Source organism: Borostomias antarcticus (assembly GCF_949987555.1).
Source record: "Borostomias antarcticus genome assembly, chromosome: 21".
NCBI classification, from domain to species: domain Eukaryota; kingdom Metazoa; phylum Chordata; class Actinopteri; order Stomiiformes; family Stomiidae; genus Borostomias; species Borostomias antarcticus.
Window position 1 is genome coordinate 6,554,299 of NC_140254.1, and position 21,706 is coordinate 6,576,004.

General features: G+C 44.6%; 1 protein-coding gene across 2 annotated transcripts; it reads right to left on the reverse strand.

The window, feature by feature from the left end:
- Nucleotides 1–214: 214 nt before the first annotated feature.
- Nucleotides 215–14,175, reverse strand: LOC311323096 (histone-lysine N-methyltransferase SETDB1-B-like). 2 transcript variants are annotated; one of them, XM_084455244.1, is made up of 18 exons: nucleotides 14,031–14,175; nucleotides 13,024–13,284; nucleotides 12,206–12,809; nucleotides 8,767–9,373; nucleotides 8,126–8,395; nucleotides 4,435–4,642; nucleotides 4,170–4,243; nucleotides 3,825–4,018; nucleotides 3,668–3,740; nucleotides 3,430–3,547; nucleotides 2,894–3,080; nucleotides 2,287–2,636; nucleotides 2,018–2,125; nucleotides 1,542–1,711; nucleotides 1,197–1,358; nucleotides 866–1,026; nucleotides 519–607; nucleotides 215–354 (listed from the first exon to the last, which is right to left on the reverse strand). In XM_084455244.1, the coding sequence occupies exons 2-18, from the start codon at nucleotides 13,218–13,220 to the stop codon at nucleotides 234–236; spliced, it is 3,693 nt and encodes a 1,230-aa protein (XP_084311370.1). In that variant the 5' UTR covers nucleotides 13,221–13,284; nucleotides 14,031–14,175; the 3' UTR covers nucleotides 215–233. The 2 variants fall into 2 exon arrangements, with proteins under 2 accessions (XP_084311370.1, XP_084311369.1); XM_084455243.1 differs by having other exon boundaries at nucleotides 3,415–3,547.
- Nucleotides 14,176–21,706: the final 7,531 nt, after the last annotated feature.

Here is a 21,706-nt window from a genome sequence, read left to right on the forward strand (position 1 = left end):
TGTTGATAAATTGCTGATATGGAACCATGAGGTATAACTCATTTCAGAATACTTATTTATTTGGGACAGTAAATGTTAAACTGGGATAAAATGCCAATTAATTTAAATATGAATGCACATATATTGATCAAGACAACCATGTTTAATTATTTTTATTTAACTGCAAAAATGAAATATAAAATCAGTACAACATTATAATTTTAATGCATTTATAGTCTAGTGTATGCTGGACCTCATAATGTGCCTATGCACACTGAAGCGCCACAGCAACAAGTAAAACATGTTGTATCTCCTTCCAGGGTGTTAATCTCTGATCTGTAGTTCCATGTCAGCTCTGTGCCAGCCCTGATCAGGCTGTAAGACAAAAAAGACAGACATAAGCAAACAGCCATAACTATGCCATACTCTCTATATGGACCATCAAGAGCAAGAATAACTTAATATGCACCTGTACGAGTCAAAGCCTTAAAGTAATAGATATCCCCTACGGCTATTTGGCTTGACAGAGGATTGCTTACTGTTTGGCAAAGAATGCAACCCAGGGGAAACGATGATCATGTGTGTCCACAAAGATTTTCTGCACAAACAGGTTTGGAGAGCAGCTGTGCTGTAAGGGAGAAGGGAGACAGGATAGGAAGGCAGTAGAGAGGGAGAGTCATATTACCATTGCTCCAAAGTAAAATGCAATCAAAACTGAACCCTGTCATTGATTCTAGGCTATGAAGTGCTGCTTTTCTTTGAGGGGTCAAGTGCAGCTTGGCCGGAACCGTATAAGCTTTACTCCCAACTGGCTATGCTGCCAAAGGCCTGTCATTGTTGAAAAGGACAGGGAACAGATACAATGCGCTGTTCCCATGATGCTCACATTGAGGTAGCGAGCCACATTCCCCTCCTCCGATGAGTCGATGATATAGAACAGCCTCTTGTTATCGAGGGACTGCTGGGTGGTCACTGGGTCTTCTTTGTTCTTTCCTTTTCTTCTGTCTTTGTCTTCAGTAGGGGCGTTAGAAGATTTGTTGTCAGAGCCTATGCACAATAAGCATATCATTCTATGAGCCTGTGAACCAATGTCCTTTCATTTATGAACATTCATGAGGGGGAAGTTTAGTTTAATTGTTGTGGTCTGAGGGGAAGGCGGCTCTCGGTCTCCATGTTGGTTGTGAAGTGTGTTTGTGTGTCTTTTTCATCCATCTCACCCTTCTGCAGAAGTTTGGATTTCCTGCTTGTGACACAGCTCCTCTCGAGGGAGGAGCTGCCCTTGTCCTCAATCTGTGGTTTGCTCTTGTTTTCTCCGTGATTCATTTTGACACAGTACTCGTTTCCATCTAGAGTCGTTTTGTCACTGGTCACAATCCTACCTGAGGAGACAAAGAGGAAAGGGTTTTAAGAACACTAGCCAGTGTAACAGGAAAGACGTCATGGCAACCGATGACCAAGAGCTTGAATTGGGAGGAAATGAAGGCGGAAGAGTATTAATGACGGTGTCCCGGATGGAGACTAGAGTCAGGGGTGTGTAATCCGCATTTGTAGTAGTGTCCCACCAACATAGCAGCAGATGAAGGAGCCCCTGGCCACGTCGTCCAGACAGCGGACACCCCAGCCCTTTTTCTGAGTCATGAAGACCTGCAGGCGCAGCTGGATCCCATGCTGCACCACTCGATTGGAGCAGACGCGAGGGTCACAGTTACACTGATCGTTACACTCGTACAGCCTGTGGGGAAGCAGAGAGGGGAGGAAAACAGCTCAAACGTATGCATAGTATAATATGTAGGTGAATGTGTGTGCGACGTGATATGTGAGTGCGGTGCATCCTATACATGCACATGTGCAAGTGTTTGTCGATAGATTGCACCCTGTCCAATGTTGTCTTTGTTATGCACCTAGCCCAAAAGCAAATTTCTAGTACGTTGTAAAACTGCATGGCAATAAACGGATTCTGATTCTGACAATGCAGAGAACCAGTTCTTTAATAGCAAGTGGTAGCTAGTAAGAATAAACCAGAGTAAAATGTCCACACCCTGAGGGCAGTTGCTTTTCAAGTCTCTTGTAGGAGTAGCCAGTGTTGATGGCTCCTGACCCCTGCGCTGTGCTGTGAATGGTCAGCTGGTGACAGGAGCACCTTGACCTGCAATGAAAATAACACACACTCAGTACATAATATCTGAATATCCAGCATGCAAATGTCTCCTATATTTCCTGATTCAGATATCATGAAGTGAGACTGAGTGGATTGTGTATTTACTACTGTAGGTTAATTTATGTAAAAACGCGGACGCACGCACACACCTGTTCGTGCAGCCGGTGGTGCAGTCACAGCCCACCATGAAGTCCAGACTGGTGTTGATACTGACCATGCTGCTCCCCGCGCGTTCCCTGCTGTATCTGAAGCTCCCACTGAGCCGGACGTCATTGACCTCGTTGATGCACGAGATGAGCTGGTCCTCTCTGCCCTGGCTTAGGTCGGGAATGAGGATATTGGAGGGCATGGGCTGGCTCGTCACAGAAACACAGGCATCCAGACAAAACATGTCCATGGAGAGGAAGTCACAGCGTGTCCGCCAGAGGTAATCCTGAACCGCCCCCATAGAGGTCAGGTTCAGGCCACACGGGGAACTGTACATGATGCGGAATGACCCCTATGAGGAACCCACAGCGGAACCAGAAACAGGAGAAATACAAAAGGGAAAAATAAAAATACATTACTAGCACTAAGATACATTAAGAGTTACATTGTCCAGTGTTGAGTATAGGTCTTTGACGAGTGCCCAAGTCGCTTAATGCAAACACATACGTGGTTCGTGGTGCTTAGGTTAACAGGCCAATAAAACCAAGAAGCTGCACCAAGTGCTGTTTCAGTAGTTGGCTACCTCTGCCAGACATCCAGGGTCTTTACCTTGCCATCACTCCGCATGCAGGACCTCCTCCGGATGAAGCCATAAAGCATCGGGATGAGCAAAGGGTTGCGTCCGCGGCGCTCCACATCAGGCGTGGGCCTCAGGGGCTTCAGGCAGACAGGCAAGCACTGGTGGGGGGTGTAGGTGACGACTGAGGCCTCAGGGGCGGCGCTGGACTGGTCACTGCTGTGAGGGGGGCAGAGAGAGAGGGTTTGGGTGTTTAGGATGAGACGACAAGAGAGGGAAGAATATGGTCGTTATTAATTTATTTTTATTGCTTTTTCAAACATACTTAGCAGATTTACAAATAAACAAAATGTTTTTTTTTTAAAGGAAGAACAGAAAAAAGAACATGCACATTCCTCTTTGCAGTGTGTAATACAGATCACTATACAAGAGTCATTCATTTTATATTATGGATGAAAGATGGCATTCCGTTTTATGTTGAGAGATGCACTTTGTGAGCATTTCGAATTGCCACAGCTGAACAGACAGACACTAGGACCTAACGTCTACTGACTCTGAAGGCGCTGACTGTTCGTCAGGTTCTGACTGAGCCCGGCACGAGTTGCTGGATGTGACTTTGGATGTTGTGGCTGTTGAGGATTCACCGGTCTTACACACACTGGCACGGACGCTGTCCCGTTCTGACACTGGGTGGGACAAAGGGGAGAACATGATTCAAATGCAAAACCCCTGACGGTAGACACACACCAGAAACAGACGTCCATTCCCGAAAACCGGTGCAAAGTTGGAGAGAGATGAAGACCCACCAGTCTTCCTCATGTTGGCCATGTGTTGCAGACGCATAGAGCCTCTGTAGACCCACTCCTTGTGCTGGTCATCCTGAGGTGAAACGACAAACCCATATTGAATCCATCACATCTTGAAACACAACCACAACCGTGTAAAAAATAAACGGCTTCTCACCTGGAAGAGAACATGCACCAAGTTGCCGTCAGTGGCCTCTACTCGGCATCTCTTCTGCAAACCGTTGTACTCCACGTTGATCTGCTGTCCGACGGTGTAGTGAGCCATGGGCTGGTTGGGCCACTTGTCCAGATAGTACAGGAGGCAGTCCCTGAACCTCTTGTCTTCAATGTCCTCCTCCCACCCATGCTGCACTGCAGGCCATACAGGGACAGAGGACTTGGCTTAGCAATGGTTGTGTGTGTGTGTGTGTGTGTGTGTGGAGACAGAGAGATAGAGAGTGTGTGCGCAAAAATGTGCGTGTGCGGTGTGTTCCTATCAGAATTGATAGGAATTGTGTCTTACGAGGTCTGCAAACCAGGTGAAGGACTGGTAGGGGCAAATAGGAAGGGGTTCCATCATCAAAGAAGACCATGAACCTGAAATATAGGGAGTGTTATCGGTAGGTATAGGTACATTATGTGGGTACTTTATTGACCTCTGGGGAGAGATCATTTAAGTTTTTACAGACATTTACTGTCTTACAGAACCTTACTGAAACAGCCACAGGAAATCTACAAAAGCACTTTCATAATTCATCAGTCGATAACGCAAACCAATCCCTACACACCTCATTTGATTTCTCCTGTTTGGAAGTTCTGCCAGGGTACCAGAGTAGAACCAGGATTGGTCACCTTCCGGCTCTTTGTACATGGCCACCACTCGCGCGCCCACATACAGGCGCTCCAACAAGGGTGGTGGGTGAAAAGCAATGTGGTGTCCAGACAGCCAGCTCCTCCCCTGGTCTTCAAAGTCCACCTTATACTTATGTCCCTTCTCTGTGGCAAATTCAATGCAAAAACTGTTTAATGAAGATACACAATATGGACACAGGTATTGGGACACCTATCTCTTTAATGAAAATACACTATATGGACAAAAGTATTGGGAGACCTACAGTTAGGTCCAATTTTAATCATTTTGGCTCTGTACACCACCACAATGGATTTGAAATGAACTAGAAAAAACGCGTCTAACAGCGGCTAAATGCCTCCGCCCAACAATACAAGTTGCAGTTAACCTAACTAAGCCTAACCCTAACTAACTGCTAACCTAACGCTAATGCTAGCTAGCATTAACATTAGCTAGCTAGCGTTAGCATTCAAAAGGGCCTTTTGTGATGTCACGTGACCTTGACCTTTTACATTTGAATACCAAAATCTAATCCAATTAATCTAATTAAGTCCAACTGGACATTTTGGCCAAATATGTACACATTTTGTCAAGCCGTTCTTGAGATATCGTGTTCAGCAGGCCAAAAACACCTTTTGTGAGGTCAGTGACCCTTGACCTTTGACCCCCACAATGTAATCAGGTAATCCTCGAGTCCAACTGGACATTTTACCCAAATATGAACAAATTCCGTTAAGCCTTTTTTTTAAATATTTTGTTAATCAGGCCAAAAACACATTTTGTGAGGTCACAGTGACCTTGAACTTTGACCCCCATGATCTAAGCAGTTCATCCTTGAGTGCTAGTGAACATTTGTACCAAAGGGGAAGAAATTCCATCAATGCGTTCCCAGGATATTGCATTAACAAATATCGGACGGACGGCTGTACGGACGGACGGACAACCCGAAACCATACCTATCGCCTGGCGGAGGCATTAAAAATGTGCTTTAAGTGCAGACTTTCAGCTTTAATATGAGGGTATTTACATCCAAATCAGGTGAACGGTGTAGGAATTACAAACAATTTTATATGTGGTCCCCCCCCTTTAAAAGTAAGTGGACAATTGGCTGCTCAGCTGTTCTATGGCCAAGTGTGTGTGTTATTCCCTCGTTATTTTATTTACAAGGAGCAGATAAAAGGTATAGTTTATAGAGTTTATTTCAAGTGTGATACTTGCATTGGGAATCTGTTGCTGTCAACTCTTAGTATGAAATCCAAATAGCTGTCACTATCAGTGAGGCAAGCCATCATTAGGCTGAAAAATTGAAATAAACCCATCAGAGAGATGGCAAATACATTAGGTGTGGACAAATCAACTGTTTGGTACATTCTTATAAAGAAAGAATGCACTGGTGAGCTCAGCAACACCAAAAGATGCGGAAGACCACGGAAAACAACTGTGGTGGATGAGAGAAGAATTATTTTCCTGGTGAAGAAATACCCCTTTACAACAGTTGGCCAGATCAAGAACACTCCCCAGGAGGAAGGTGTATCAGTGTCAAAGTCAACAATCATGAAAAGCCTTCACCAGAGTAAATACAGATGGTTCACCACAAGATGTAAACCGTTAGTTAACCTCAAAAACAGGAAGACCAGATTAGAGTTTGCCAAAACATCTACAAACATCTGTTGTTCCAGACTGTACAGGAACAATATCCTATGGACAGATGAGACAAAGATCAAATTGTACCACAATTATGGGAAGAGAAGAGTATGGAGAAGGGAAGGAACTGCTCATGATCCAAAGTATACAGTACCACCTCATCAGTGAAGAATGGTGGTGGTAGTGTTATGGAATGGGCATGTATGGCTGCCAATGGAACTGGTTCCCTTGTATTTATTGATGATGTGAATGCTGAAAAAAGCAGCAAGATGAATTCTTAAGTGTTTCAGGCAATATTATCTGCTCATATTCAGCCAAATGCTTCAGAACTCATTGGATGGCGCTTCACAGTGCAGATGGACAATGACCCGAAGTATACTGCGAAAGCAACCAGAGTTTTCCAAGGCAAAGAAGTGGAATGTTCTGCAATGGCCAAGTCATGCTCCAATTGAGCATGCATTCACTTGCAGGAGACAAAATTGAAGGGAAACCGCCCAAAGAACAAGCAGGAACTAAAGTTGCAGTAGAGGCCTGGTAGAGCATCACCAGGGACGAAACCCGGCGTTACAGACTTCAGGCTGTCATTGACTGCAAAGGATTTTTAACCAAATATTAAAAATGACAATTTGGTTTATGATTATTTTAGTTTGTCCAATTACTTTTGGTCCCTTAAAAATGGGAGTACCACATATAAAATGTGTTGTTATTCCTATTCCGTTCACTTGATTCGGATGTAAATACCCTCACATTAAAGCTGAAAGTCTGCACTTAAACCACATATTAAATGTTTCATTTCAAATCCATTGTGGTGGTGTACAGAGTCAAAATGATGAAAATTGTGTTTATGTCTAAATATTTATGGACCTAACTGTACATATTACACTTACAGGAGCTTTTATGACTTCCCATTCTAAATTCATAGGCATTAATATGGAGTTGGTCCCCCCTTTGCAGCTACAGTATAACAGCTTCCACTCTTCTGGGAAGGCTTTCTACAAGATTCTGGAGTGTCTGTGGGAATTGTTGCCCATTCATCCAGAAGAGCATTTGTGAGGACAGACACTGATGTTGGACGAGAGGGCCTAGCTTACAATCTCTCTTCTGGTTTATCCCAAAGGTGTTTGATGAGGTGAAGGCCAGGGCTGTGTGGGCCAGTTAAGTTCTTCCACACCAACCTCCCCTCAATTCATTTTTTGGACTAGGATTACACAAAAACTACCAGACCGATTTTCATCAGACTTGGTGGAGGGATGTAGTATGGGTCAACTTAGAACACATTAAATGTTGGAGTGGATCTGAATCACAGGGAGGGTTCACAAGCTGCGCTTTCATTTTTAGGACTTGGGTTCGAGCAAAATATCTCGACATAGGACGGTCACAGAGACACAGGGTTTGGATGTGCATAAAGCTCTCGACCTAACGAATGCAGCAATACCAAATATGTGCGCGCGCACTGAACCATGCGATGCATTCATGGGCGGAGGTCTGTGCTCTCCAAGCACCATTTGTAGTTCTTTTGTATTTTTAAATTGTGCAAAATAAGTGAAAGCGGGACAACTGTGTGTGAGTGTATTTGTGTGTGTGTTTGGAGGATGTGTTTGTGTTGGAAAGGGGGGCTAAGTGCCTTGGTAAGCTGGTTATTTTTACAACCAGGGTGGTATGGTAAGGGCATCCCAATGATCTGTGTCCTGGGAACTTTACAACATATACCTGGGACTGGGAGGGTCCAGATGTCTAGGTTTCAAGTCTTTTATTACATCCAGATTTATGGACAGGAAAGGGGGAGTTGCACATCTTCTAGTTAAAGCGCGAGACACAGATTGCATTGGGCGCTCTCTCAACTGACCAGCCTTGCTGCAGGTTGCTTGACAAGAAGCAACACTTGAGTGTTTGTAACAATCCTTGGATGAATAAACTCTGGTAACTCTGTTGAACTGTTTTGCTTCTAACCCATATTGAACGAGAAATTCTACAACAGTTCTCACCCACTGGTTTTATCTCCACTATCTTGCCCTGGTGCCAGGTGCCGATTCTCCTCCTAGCAAGGACCACCATGCCCACTTTGACCACCTCCTCAGGGAGTCCGGCTGGAGGCTGGGTGGCCGGGTTAGGAGCTGGGGGTCCGGCTGGACTCTGGGTGGCCGGGGTAGGAGCCGGGGGTCTAGACGGAGGCTGGGGGGCCGGGGTAGGAGCCGGGGGTCCAGCTGGAGGCTGGGTGGCCCTGTTCGAAGTTGGGGGCACAACACAGGAACTCCCTGGCAGGGAGGGAAACATGCTAATTATAATATGGGATCATGTGTTGTCTACACTAGCTCAAAAACATTGTACTAAATCACTTTGGATTAAATCGTCTGCTAAATGGCCAACAAATACTAATTGTAGTATCTCCTGCATAAACAACTGCTAATAGGCATCCAATTAAACAAATACATGACCCATACTGACTGACATGCCCTCTCAGAGGTACAAAGAGAGAAACATTAGTGTACGTGCCGAGAAATGTTCCTCTCTTGGTACAGTTAAGTATAGATATGGATCATTTTTTGTTTGGAGAAAAAATGTGGTGGGAAACACAAGATTTACCTTTAGGCTTAATAGTAATAACTGGTGAGGCACTATAACTCACCTTTGTTTGCCTCTTGTGGTTTTGTGGAAGAAGTTGAGCTGTTTCTACTTGCAGCTGGTGAGGTAGAGCCGGTCTCATGGCTGAGCCGTTTGAACATCGCTTTCATCTCCATGTTGCCTTTCTGTGGTTTTGCTGAGGTTGGACCTTTATCAGAACTCTGATGTTGCTTTGGTGCATCTTTTCCTCTGGTCCGGCGCTTGGCCCTGGGACTTGAGTCTTGGTCACTGTCAGACGGCTCCCACGATGCATCCGAGTAATCGCTGCTGGACATCTCCTCCGCGCTCAGTCTTCTCCCAGGTTTGGTTTGGCCAATGGTGGCAGCGGACTCAGGGAGTTGTCTCAGGACCACAACCTCAAATTGCGTCATCTTTGAAAGCCTTGCTGCAAGCCGCGCCGACCCTTTCCTCTGGGGTCCGATTTCCTCGCTCGACGCATCCGAGTCATTGGGCTCCTTAGCCGCTGTGCTCGGGTTGTCAGCCGTCTCAATGTGGGTAGCTGGACCTCTACTAGTGCTAGCGGTCACTTCAGTAGGGGTGGTGTTCACAGCGGAAGTGGCCTCAGACAGCGGGATGTGTATGTTGTGGGGGTCAATGTCCATCGCACCACACTGAGGGAGAGTCAGAGAGGAGAATGTCAGAGCTGGAGACAATAATAATAATAATAATAATTTTATTTATACAGCGCTTTCAATCAAAGTGCTTTACAGAGCAGCTAGGCAAGTGTAAACACTCAACACTAAAAAACAACACAACACAATAAAAACACAATATCAATAAAACAACACAACACACTCTAAGACACATATACAACAGAAAACAGGTGGGTCTTTAGCTTAGCCTTAAACACCTCCACTGAGCACGCCTGTCTAATGTCAATTGGAAGACGGTTCCAGAGGGTCGGTGCACGGAAAGAAAAAGCCCGCTCACCCACCGTCTTCTTTTTGACTTTGGGGACAGTGAGCAGACCAGTCCCCTGGGAGCGCAATGACCTTGAGGGGACATATGGGATCAAAAGGTCCTTTAGGTAGGATGGCGCAGTACCATTCATAGCTTTGTAAGCTAGCAGCAACATCTTAAAGTCTGCTCTAACATGAACCGGGAGCCAATGAAGGGCAGCAAGCACTGGTGAGATGTGAGGATATTTGTTTGACCCAGTCAGAAAACGAGCTGCAGCATTTTGGACCATTTGTAGACCATGGAAACTCTTCTTAGGCAACCCTGACAGAAGGGCGTTACAATAGTCCAAACGGGAGGTCACAAAAGAATGAATAAGCACTTCTGCATCTTCAGATGACGAGTGATCTAATCTTGGCGATTCTCCTGAGATGAAAGAAGGCAATTTTGGTCACCTCCTTGACATGAGCTTCTTCGTCCGGCTTTCGTCCAGAGCAGACGTTTTTTTTGCTTGCTCCTGCTCTTGTATTTTTCTATCTCCTCTTACTTTGTAGTTCTTGTTTTTTCTGTGTATTTTCAAATCTAAACATGGAATTGATAAGCTGGTCTCTCGACGCAATCGACAAAATCTTTTCAACACGAAACTCAGGAGCGGGGGAACCTATGTGCCCAGACGGGACATTTGCCGCGGGCTACACCAAGGACGCGTGGGACAAGTGGCAGGTTCTGTGCCTTGCGCTCCTTTCTATAGAGGACATTGAAGACATTTACCTATTTGTCTTAATGATAACAGGACATCTGCTCCTCGGACTGAGCATTGCCCTGGTCTATCGAAGAATTGTGAAGACGGCAGCCACTCTAGCCCAAAGGGTGCACGTCATGCTTACGGAGCTGGGCAGAGCAGTGAGTAATCCACCTATGGTGATTTCTGAACTGAACCGTAAGATTGATACCATGTTGGAGAAACTCACGGCTATGCAAGGCGACGTGGCAGAGCTGAGGACCAGGCTCTATAAAGAGACCCGTTACAGAGAGGAATGACCATTGGAATCTGTTGTTCTTCTCCCTAACCCAAACATCTAATCAACTTTCTGGCTCCCACCCGGCCGTCAAGGCCGTCCCAAACTCCCCTGAAGATTCACAGGCTAAAGAGGCGCTGCACCCCCCCCCTCCTCCCTTCCCTCCCCATGGACTCCTGTTGACTTTTGGTCTTGAGGCGGGTTCGAGGACGTCTCCATAGCAACCTGCTGTTATCGCTAAGACATTCCGTCCGAGTCTCCTCAGCCAGAGGCCTTCAGGCATACACACACACACACACACGGACTGAACTCACGGACTCAGAAACACACACACACAAACACGCACATCCCCCCCCCCCTTTCCCTCTCATTGTAATTGCCTTGTACTGTATTTTGTATGTCGTAATTGTCGTATTGCATTTTGTATGTCGCTCTTTCTTCCTTTTTATCTGTTATTTGTATTGTGAAGCGCTTTGTTAGGAAGCACAACCCCAAAAGAACGGAAGATCTGACCCAATGATGCCAGGTACAGTGAAAACAACAGAGGGCACAGCACGGACCCCTGTGGGACCCCATACTTGACTGGTCGAGATGCAGAAAACACATTGTTGTGTTGGACACGTTGAGATCGATCAGACAAATAAGAGTTCAACCAGTGAAACACCTGACCTGAGATACCATATAGGCTCCTAAGCCTATCCAGCAATATACAATGATCCACAGTATCAAAAGAAGCGCTTAGGTCCAGCAATAAAAGAACAGATGTTGAGCTTGAGTCAGCAGCCAGTAACAGGTCGTTCACCACCTTTGTGAGTGCTGTTTCCGTAGAGTGGTTAGCCCTAAACGCAGATTGAAGTGGCTCAAAAACATTATGTGAAGACAGGAATTTTAAGAGCTGTTTTGTGTATACAATAGTGGGCCAATCACCTTTTTAACGGTATTCGATTATCTCCAAGATCGGCCAATACTGATACCAAACATTTTGGCTGCTCGGTGTGCATATACACTGCTCAAAGAAATTAAGGGAACACTTAAATCATCAATCATTATCGCGGATCTCAAACTAAATATTCAAGTTGAAGATCTTTATTGATGACATTGTGTAATTTGTTGAGAACAATGGAAACCAAAATCATTAACCCATTGAGGGCTGGATGTGATGATTAAGTGTTCCCTTACTTTTTTTGAGCAGTGTATGTTTCGACAACCGCAAACCTATGGATGTAGTTCAGGCTATTTGCCTTGGTACCATTCCAAATCAATACTCGAACCAGAACCCTACATTAGCCTACTTAGTTGGTACTTTCCATTTCACTTATAGTTCCAGACCCATGTTAATTATTGTTATTGACGTTTTTTGTGTCACAGATCGGTTCTCACCGACATTTTAAAGGAATATCCTGATGACAACTTCTTCGACTTTGATCGCTGGCTGAAAAATGCCATGAATAAAGGCATTTCTGTATGTGTGTATGCTGATCATTTAATACAGAACATCACACCATATATGAACAGTGTCCTACTCACTGACAGGTGGGTTTGAAGAGAGCTCTGGTGCAGGCCGCCTGCCCCCTTCTCCTCTGGACCAGACTGTTCATCTGGGCTACCTGGGTTTCTTTCAGGCACACCGGGTCGTTGCTGCTCTCCACCTGCTGTCAAATCCAGCTCTCCGTCACTTTCACTGCTGGTGACAATTTTAGGAGCTACAACTGGAAGAGGAGTGAGAGAGGCCGATACCCAAGACAGACTGGAAAGAATGACTTCCCAACACAGATCTCCCTCCTCCTCACCATTGTCCACAGGCATGGCGTCATCGTTAGGGTCAGTGGCATCATCTCTGTCGTTGTCTATCTCTATAACGCAGGAGCTTGTGTTCTCATCGGCCTTAGGGTCTGCATACCTGTAGTCCATGCCCAGCTGATGGTACAAGTCCTTTACTGCGGTCTCACACTCCACCACAGACCTGGAGTAACCAGCGCCACCGTTAGGGGCGGCGGCTGCATCGTCGCTGCTGTCTATCTCTATGACGTCGGAAGTGGAGTTCTCATCACCCTCAGAGTCTGTGTCCCTGTAGTCCATGCCCAGCTCACAGTACAAGTCCTTTAATGAGTTCTCACACTCCACCACAGCCCTGAAGCAACCAGACAACAGACAGGTGGTGAGGCAAAATAAAGGTGCAGTCTATACAGAGCGGAGATAATAACTGGTCAGTCTTCGATAAATCTGTCATCAGATATGTTAGGATTCGGTATAATATTGCAATGTATAAAGATATTTCTGTACGTGTGTATGTTGAGTATCATTCAATAGAACGCCACAGTAAATATGACCCGTATCCTACTCACTGGCAGGTGCGTTTGAAGAGAGCCCTGGTGCTGGCCGCCTGCAACTCTCTCCTCTCCACCAGACTCTTCACCTGGGCTAGCTGGGTTTGCCTCAGGCGCAGCAGCTCGTTGTTCTCCACCTGCAGTCGAATCCAGCTCTGGAGCTCCCCCACAGTCATCTCCACCTCATCCTCCTCGTCCAGGTCAACAGGCTCCATCACCACGGAGCAGCCAGGTAGCTCTACTCTCACTGGCAGCTGGCTACTACTTCATGTAGTCGCACTGTGGAAGACATTAATCCAATCTTGAAATTGTTGAAGAAATTAACCTAATCGTCTCTAATAATCAGTCAATAAGGAGAGCTTGCACGCCTGCACGGAGATACAAAGGGATAGCAAAGTTCCTCTCTGACTAGGACGGTCCCAGTCAGAGACATACTGTAGCCTACACAATTTTACAAAGCAGTATCAAAAATACTTTATTCGTGATTAGTGCAAAAGGAATCTGCGTAAAGGGGGTCAGTTTGTCCTGTTTTGGTCACAGAAGATAAAAACAACACGGAGTAGCCTACTTCATTACAGGCCACATTAACGTTACCCTTATCAAGCGCAGAAAGGAGACAGCTGGAGGCACAGCCATGGCAACGCCTAACTGTAATAACCATAGGCAAAAGCAATATAACGTTGACAAAAGGCGCAGTCAGGTCCTCAAATAAAGGGGTTTATTAGACAAACGAAAGGTAAAGAAGACACGACAAATGGCACTAGACACGGGGAAAGAGTGAGACACGAGTGGACGAGCCACTAGCCACTACGACTGCCAGGTCGCAAACTACAATACGTTATTTGAAAGCAGGCATCATCATGTAATCTTAAAAGCGAGCGCAATCACATTGTAGCATCGTGTGTAAGATGATGTACTTTTTAAGATGCTGGACTACGGTACATGTAATATCAGACGATAACGTTAATCTGTGGAAGATCAGCTAACGTTACTAAAAACGTGCATATCGGTATCCATTTTCTCACCTGTTTTTCAGTCTTCGCGCAAAATCCAAAATGTTTCCACACTTATTTTGTTTAATAAAGATCTCACCACGATGATCTGTATACGTGTTGTTCTCCTATCTTCCACTGTTTATCTGGAGTAGTAATCACTATTGTGTAACACAACTTGAACCCTCTACTTAATAGCCTGGTTTCGCCAGACCAAATTCGAAAAAATGTGAATGGGTCTGGAACATGGAGGTATAATATAAACTGGAGACGGCATTGAACATGGCTGCCTATTCATTTCAATGGAAGTTGCTCACAGGCGCATGAAGCCATTTGACGTAGTGGCCAAAGCTCGGTATTGCAAGTCACGTGACGGCATGCGGCCCAAGACCCTTGTCTCCCATGATTTGTGGATTATGGATTATGATAGATAGGGCTAGAAAAGGAAAACAACATTTTTCTGGGTATCATTCAGCATCAGAGACAAATCTAATCAGTATAAACTTTTCACTCAATTTGTTTTTTTGTTTTTGAAGCCCCCAATACCTGTATCGAGCCCATTTGAGAAATATATTTTACATATACATATATTTTACACATATATGCTGTGAACGAGGCTCGGGGACGCTGGGCGCGCGTTCATGAGTCCTGCAAACTCAGCGGAAAACTAGCCTCGAGTCACCAGTCTCTCCTCGGGGAGAAGAGCCTGGGCTGCGTTCCGAATAGCATACTACCTTACTATATAGTATGCCAAAACAGGATGTAGTATGTCCCAATACATAGTATGCCACATGCAGTATGGCAAAAATACCAGGATGTCCTACTACATCCGGTCGTATTTTGCAGTATGCAAGCCAGCAGGCTTTTCTGGCTATTCTGACCCACAATCCTGTGCACAGCGGAAATGTGCGTCACATGTGCGAGTCGTGACAACTTTAGACGAATGTTGCGTTATGGACAGCGACGGATGTGGCCGAAAGAACGAGATCACGGATACAAGCGGCCAAAATGAGTTTTCTCCAGAGGGTGGCTGGGGTCTCCATGAGAGATCGGGTGAGAAGTTCAGTCATCCGGGAGAGACTTGGAGTAGAGCCGCTGCTCCTTTGCGTCGAAAGGAGCCAGTTGAGGTGGTTCGGGCATCTAGTGAGGATGCCTCCTGGGCGCCTCTCTAGGGGGGTGTTCCAGGCATGTCCGGCTGGGAGGAGGCCGCGGGGTAGACCCAGGACCAGGTGGCGGGACTACATCTCCGCACTGGCCTGTGAGCGGCTAAAGATTCCCCAGGCAGAGCTGGTTGATGCTGCTAGGGAAAGGGATGTCTGGGGCCCCCTGCTGGAACTGCTGCCTCCGCGACCTGACCCCGGATAAGCGGAGGACGATGGATGGATGGATGGATGCTCCTGTAAAAGGATTTCGCTGTGGAACTTCAATAAAGCGTCTTTTTTGATATCCTTTTTACATCAGAGTCCCGTGGAAGTTTTTTCCTTCAGAAGAATGCACTACACGAGTAGCTAACTTAAGCTGTGGAACGAACTGTCAGCCTTTACACTAACTTCTTAGCTTTAGTTGGCAAACAGTCCACAATTAAACGTACAGCAAACACAAAGGACAAATCAAACCAAGTTAGAAAATTACACTTCTTATGGGTTGGCTGAGGCTCACGTTAAAAGTAAGGCAGTGAGAGAACGACAGCAATATCCAATAACTTAGATTGCTAGTGTGCATACACAAATACTTTTACGGAACCAGCTCGAGGCTTTTGGATAAAAGATGACCCAGATTGACACAGAAACAAAACAAGGCAAACTCCACTTAAAAATCCAAATAGGATTCTTTCAAACGTACCGTGAGTTCAGGAGGCCAGTGGAAGAACGGGAGAATAATCTCAATTTCATGCACTCTGGCGCAAGAGAGAAGATTGGTTTTCCAAAATCCACTAAAGGATTCAGCACGTCTGCCAACCCATTCGTCCACTTGAACCGAAACAGCACAGCAGTTCTCCCTTTAACAGCCCCGTCGCCAATTGTAATAGATAAATTTGATGTAACTATCAAAGTATGAATCAAGAGTAAGAAGTTTTGCCGTGGTTCTTACCAACCGTTCAAAGACTGGTTCTTTATTCCGAAATACATACAGTTGCAACCGGACTTCAGAATGGAACACAAGAAACAGCGTTTCACCCAAAGAAGTAAAGTCACTCTGTTTTGCGCGGTCTTATATTCAAGGTTAGGCCCAGATATGACGTTTCTAAGATCTGATTGGCTAACTCATCATTTACACATCATCAGTAATGGCGAACGTCATCAACAGTGGCGAAACTACACAGGTTGAGAGTTCAAACACTTGGAAGAACAGGGCGGTATGATCAAATGGTTCTGCAAAGACAATGACACAATGGGAGATCACAGTTAGCAAACACTAGGCTCAGACAACAAGGCCAGAGGGTGCCCCCTGGAGATGTTATCCTGTCAAAAATGAAGAAAAGCACAGTCAGGGGTCTTGGCTTCAAAAGGTTGTCAGTAGGTTGTAAACAAAAGGCTGCAAACAAAAAGTCAGGCCAATAATCTCTGAAAAGCCTATAATTCTATTACAGTATCGATATATCTCGCTTGGGTCATTGAATTAATTATTAAAATTTAGCTAAAAGGTCTTACAGCAGGGCGATTGGGCCCGCCAGCCCAGGCCAGGAGAGAGTCTGGTTTGGGCCTTTCCTCCGAAGAGGGGGGCTGAAGAGGAATGCATGTCTGTGAGTTGACACTGAGGAGTTGACCTTTGCGCTGTAAGCACAAACTAAATCAAGTGGCACCACTCTCACAGAGGAGAGCGCATTGGGAGCACACACATTTGGGAGAGAGAATTGGGAGAAGCATTTTAAGAGAGGCTGTGACTGATTGACTCATGTGATGGTAGTTTAACAACTTCAAAATGACAACTTGACCGCTGATTGGCAATCAAAATAAGTTAAATCAGTAATGTTTCAGGACTCTGGCAGGTGCCACGTAGTCTGGCATCGGTGTGACGTGATATTGGCTCCTCTAAATTATCTTTGCCAGCAGGTGTCAGTAGTGTACAAAGCATTTAATGGGGCCTCGAGCAATAAATCTATTAGCAATACAATGTGCTTTGAAGCCTCCGTGTTTCAGAAAGCCTCATTTCGCCTATCACTCTACCAAACATTTCCGACACGAAAACAGTGTGCACCTGCCCCCGTATAACGTGTCGCCTAGAGCCTTCTGCAATAAAATCATGGCCAACACATAGATATGAAAACAAAAGTTTGATATAGGCTATAATAATAATAATCCTATAATTAGGAGACAAGTGTAGTCTATTTTATTAGGTGTTAGCCTATTTTTTGTCTAACAAGCTTTCTGAGTGCTCGACCAATAGAATCTTGGTCGGACTAGAGTATTTTGACCAAGTCAGCCCTACATTTATTCCTGTAGTAGGCCTAGTCTATTCTTTATAGCCTCTGTCTATCATTATTTCAGTAAGCCAAGTGTTAAGAGGCCGACTTTGCAGGCGAGGGAGAGGCTGCGCTCCTGTGTGTGTAGGACTCGGTGCCAGACTGAAGGAGCAGGTAGAGAGAGAGCCCAGCACTCGAATTCTACAATCATATTCAGGACTGCAATATGATGTTGTGTTGAGGTCATTTGTAGACAAAGAGTCACTTGATAGTCTCAGTAACAGGTGTGTAGGCGGAATACATATAATGAAGGAAACAGAAGCACCCAGACACTCACTTGCTCAATGGAATCCATTTACCAGTACACGTTTTGGCCAGTGACCTTCTTCAGGTATAGTTCAGGTGTTTAGTTAATTTAAAGGGGTAGTGTGCCGTCTGTCTACCGTAAACCTGAAACATAGAGACCATCATTTCACTGATCGTTCCAGTATTGAGCTAGCTGCAGTTTATATGGGCTACAATGGAAGTCAATGGGGCATACGTAAATGCATTGAAAAACAAGTACTGTACACATGTAAACATGTTGTCCCCCACCCATTATGCATGTTCCCTTGTGGTATCAAGCCACCTGCTTCTCATTAGCCGTTTTTATACAGAGATCCCACTATATTTCCCTATAGAAGACCACTAAATTTTCTGGCTTTGTTTGTTTATAATGAACCAATGAAAGACAGCATATGATTTTATATAGCATGCCGGCAATCTGGAATCGAGAGGCATGATCCTTGGACGCAACATTCACTAGTTGTTAAACAAGTCCATGCACCTGTATGGTCAAAAGTCCTATAATGAATGTTGAAATTCTGACATATCTAGTGCTACTAATGTCACATCATGTGTATCAATGATTGACCAAAGTAAGCTCTCTACAAACCATGGTAGACTGAATAAGAGTACAATAACGTCTCCATCTAGTGGGCAAACAAGTCCATGCACCTGTATGGTCTAAAGTCCTATAATCAGGGTTGGGGAGTAACGGATTACATGTAACGCCGTTACGTAATCAGATTACAAAAAAACAGTAACTGTAATCCGTTACAGTACAATTTAAAATATGTTATCTAGATTACAGTTACATTTGCATAGTAACGGGGATTACAGGCGTGATTACAATCACCCCTCGCCTCCTCATCAGTTTTACAAAATAGCTTTAAAAAAAAAAAAAGAAGTAGGCTAGTAATACCAATTGCGCGCAGCGCGCCAACAAGATTCCCACTGATGTGCTCGTTGGACCACAGCTGCCAGACAGACAGCGAGCAGCACGGGCATCATGGCAGAAATACCGCAATGTGCATTAAAATCCTGGAAATACCAGCATTTTTTTTATTTACCTGTCACAGAACCACAACAATATTACAGCACAGTGTAAACTATGCTTCCCAGCCACCTGCCTCGACGGCCAAGGACTCAATGTCCAACCTGAAAAAACATTTGCCGGTAAGTTAACGTTAGCTTATGTCAAACGTTAGGGTAGCTAACGTTAACCTTACTTCCACTGACAGCTAAATTAGCTAGCAGTAGGCTTTTACAGTATAGCACTAATGTTCAACCAGAAAACCAGACCCAAGCGCCCATTCTGATTATTTTCACTCAATAGTGCCTGTAGGTGTTATGGTGCGTTCGTTTGTGGTCGGAGGTGGCAAGTCGCAAGTGGCAAAATACCTACCTCCGACCTGTGTGCATTCGAGCTATAGCGAATGATACGATGATCATTGGCGATTTTATAGGGGGGGCAGGGGGGGCAAGTGCCCCCCCTGATTGGACAGCCCAACTCTGCTCATATTCTTAAAAAAAAAAAAAAAAAAAAACTTTTTTCTTTTTTACTAATTAACACAATTATTAAATACATAATTGTGGTTTGTACCAGTTTGTGTTAGATCATCATTAATTTTAAAATTGTATTTATTACTTAAACTAGGCTACCTTTAAAAATATATATATATTCATAATCCACTAATGGCACAACTCGTCCGTCGAAAAAAATGAGATCTGACTGTACTGCTCAGTGCTCAACAAGCTACAACTAGCCAACCTGCTCATAATGGCAAAAAGAGCTATAAAAACAATTTACCACTTCTTCATAAAATAAAATCAGGCAATGCTAATGAAGAAGCTACCACTTGAAATGACAGCGCAGCAGGTGCAATCGAATGCAGAAGTGCTCCAGAGGCTATCGGAGCTAGCACTAGCACTAGCAACAACACCATCGGCGAGGAAGCTAGCACCAGCAGGCAGTTGCAGTTTGATGTTGTGATGTTGGGTATGGCCTAGTGCTCGGTCATAAAGTCATATTGACATGCTCGTGGTGTCTAGATGAAGTTTGATGCGTTGTACATATTGAATTGTCATACGGATTTCTCATTAGCATACTGTTCACAACTGGTATTCTTTGTAAATAGATGGGACGAGACGGCAGAACTGTTTGTTTTTTTTTCTCACGTCAAAATGTTGCCCCCCCTACTCTCAGAGGGTAAAATCGCCTATGACGATGATGATATATGATATTGACATCAGCCGGCAACTGGAGGCTTAGAAACATATCCGAATTTGCGACGAGGAAGTGCAAGTTCATGCAGCGTTTTATTTAATCATTCCTAGTAGCAAGTCGCAATTTGCCACCTCCCAGTTATAAACGAACGCACCGTTATTCAAGAGCTATAACTAACTGCCTGGGAAAACTGGTCAGTGGGTGCTTTATCCATAATATAAGGCTGTGTCCACTGGCAAGCTGAATAGCGCCAATCACAGCTGCTTAGAATGCATTAGAGCTGGAGTCTAGAGCTGGCTCCGACGTTTACACCTAACGTTAGCTACATTAGCAACGAGTGTCGTGTTTTGCAGACTGCAATTAACTAGCCAAGGCAAAATGACACGCACCCTAACCTCTTGGCATTAACACTTGCTCTAACTGGGCGGGCGCTGGGCAACTGCTGTTTAGCTATGTTGTCAGCTCTAGAACACAGAAAAAGAATAAATAATGTAGGATTTCTGGTGAAATACACAGTACATTTTATATCTGGTGAAATACACAGTACATTTTATTTAAAGTAATCCAAAAGTAACTGAAAGTAATCCCTTACTTTACTTTTAAATTGTGGTAATCGGATTACGTTACAGACTACAATTTTTCACAAGTAACTTGTAACTGTAAGGGATAACTTTTTAAAAGTAACCTTCCCAACCCTGCCTATAATGAATGTTAAAATACAGACATATCTAGCTCTACTAAACACCTCAACCTCTACTCTCTGCGGATGTAGAAAGTACATGGTTTCCCGAGTAAACTTGTCTGAGACTATACTGAGACACCAAGCATAGTTTTTGATGAAAATCTAAATGTACTTGTCAATGGAAAAATGCATTAGAAAGGCACCCCTTTTGTAGCGGGTTCTGGTAGTACGGGGGGACTGACAGACTCACTCACTCATGACATGACACCAGGCAACCTAAAGTCCCCCCCTTCGGCTAACGCCGGGTGAGGGACAAACTATGATGAATGTGCTTTTTTGAGATAGGAAGCACAGGGTGTAATCTTACCCGTCACAGTATGTTCTCCTGTGAAATGTATCACAATCCAAATTTTAATTGTTTGGCATGACTTGCACATAGTCCTCAGTAGGAACAGTGAAAACAAGCGCCCAGGGAATGCTTATGTCCATGCCATGCCAAACATGTAAAAACATTGGGTTTGTGAGACATTTCACAGGAGAGCATACTGAGACTGATAAGATTACACCCTGTACTTCCCGTCTCGGAAAACCACTTGATCATAGTTTTTCCAACGTATTTACGTATGCCCCATTGACGTCCCTAGTAGCCCAGTGAGAGCCTTTATAAAAACTGCACCTAGCTCAATACTGGAATGATCAGTGAAATTATGGTCTCTATGTTTCAAGTTCATGGTAGACAGACCACAAATAGGGCTAAATTTCCAAAATAGCACACTACCCCTTTAACTGTACAATAGCCTGCGTTATCGTGCTCAAAACGCTCCCGTTTTGCCTGTTCACACAACGGAATCCACGAAAAGCACCCCTTGCAGCAGTCCTCAAAAACGCTGTGGATGCAAGGTGCAAACTGCAACGTAGCCAAAAAGATCAGAAAATTGTGTTGTGTAACCCAAGCCAGTCATTCATTTATTTTTTGCGATATAAAATGTTTGCTTTTTTAGCATTGAGATTCAGACAACTTTATTTATCCCAGAGGGCAATTCATTTACAGCCCATGAATCTCACCCAGAGATAAA

Excerpts from the sequence above, each read along its gene's own strand:
- LOC311323096 (XM_084455243.1), bottom strand. The coding sequence starts at position 13,220 with ATGGAGCCTGTTGACCTGGACGAGGAGGATGAGGTGGAGATGACTGTG. Across the intron at positions 4,643-8,125 it reads AGTGGAGATAAAACCAGTGG|AGAAGGGACATAAGTATAAG; the intron begins GTGAGAACTGTT and ends AATTTGCCACAG. Across the intron at positions 2,637-2,893 it reads GCATGCGGAGTGATGGCAAG|GGGTCATTCCGCATCATGTA; the intron begins GTAAAGACCCTG and ends GGTTCCTCATAG.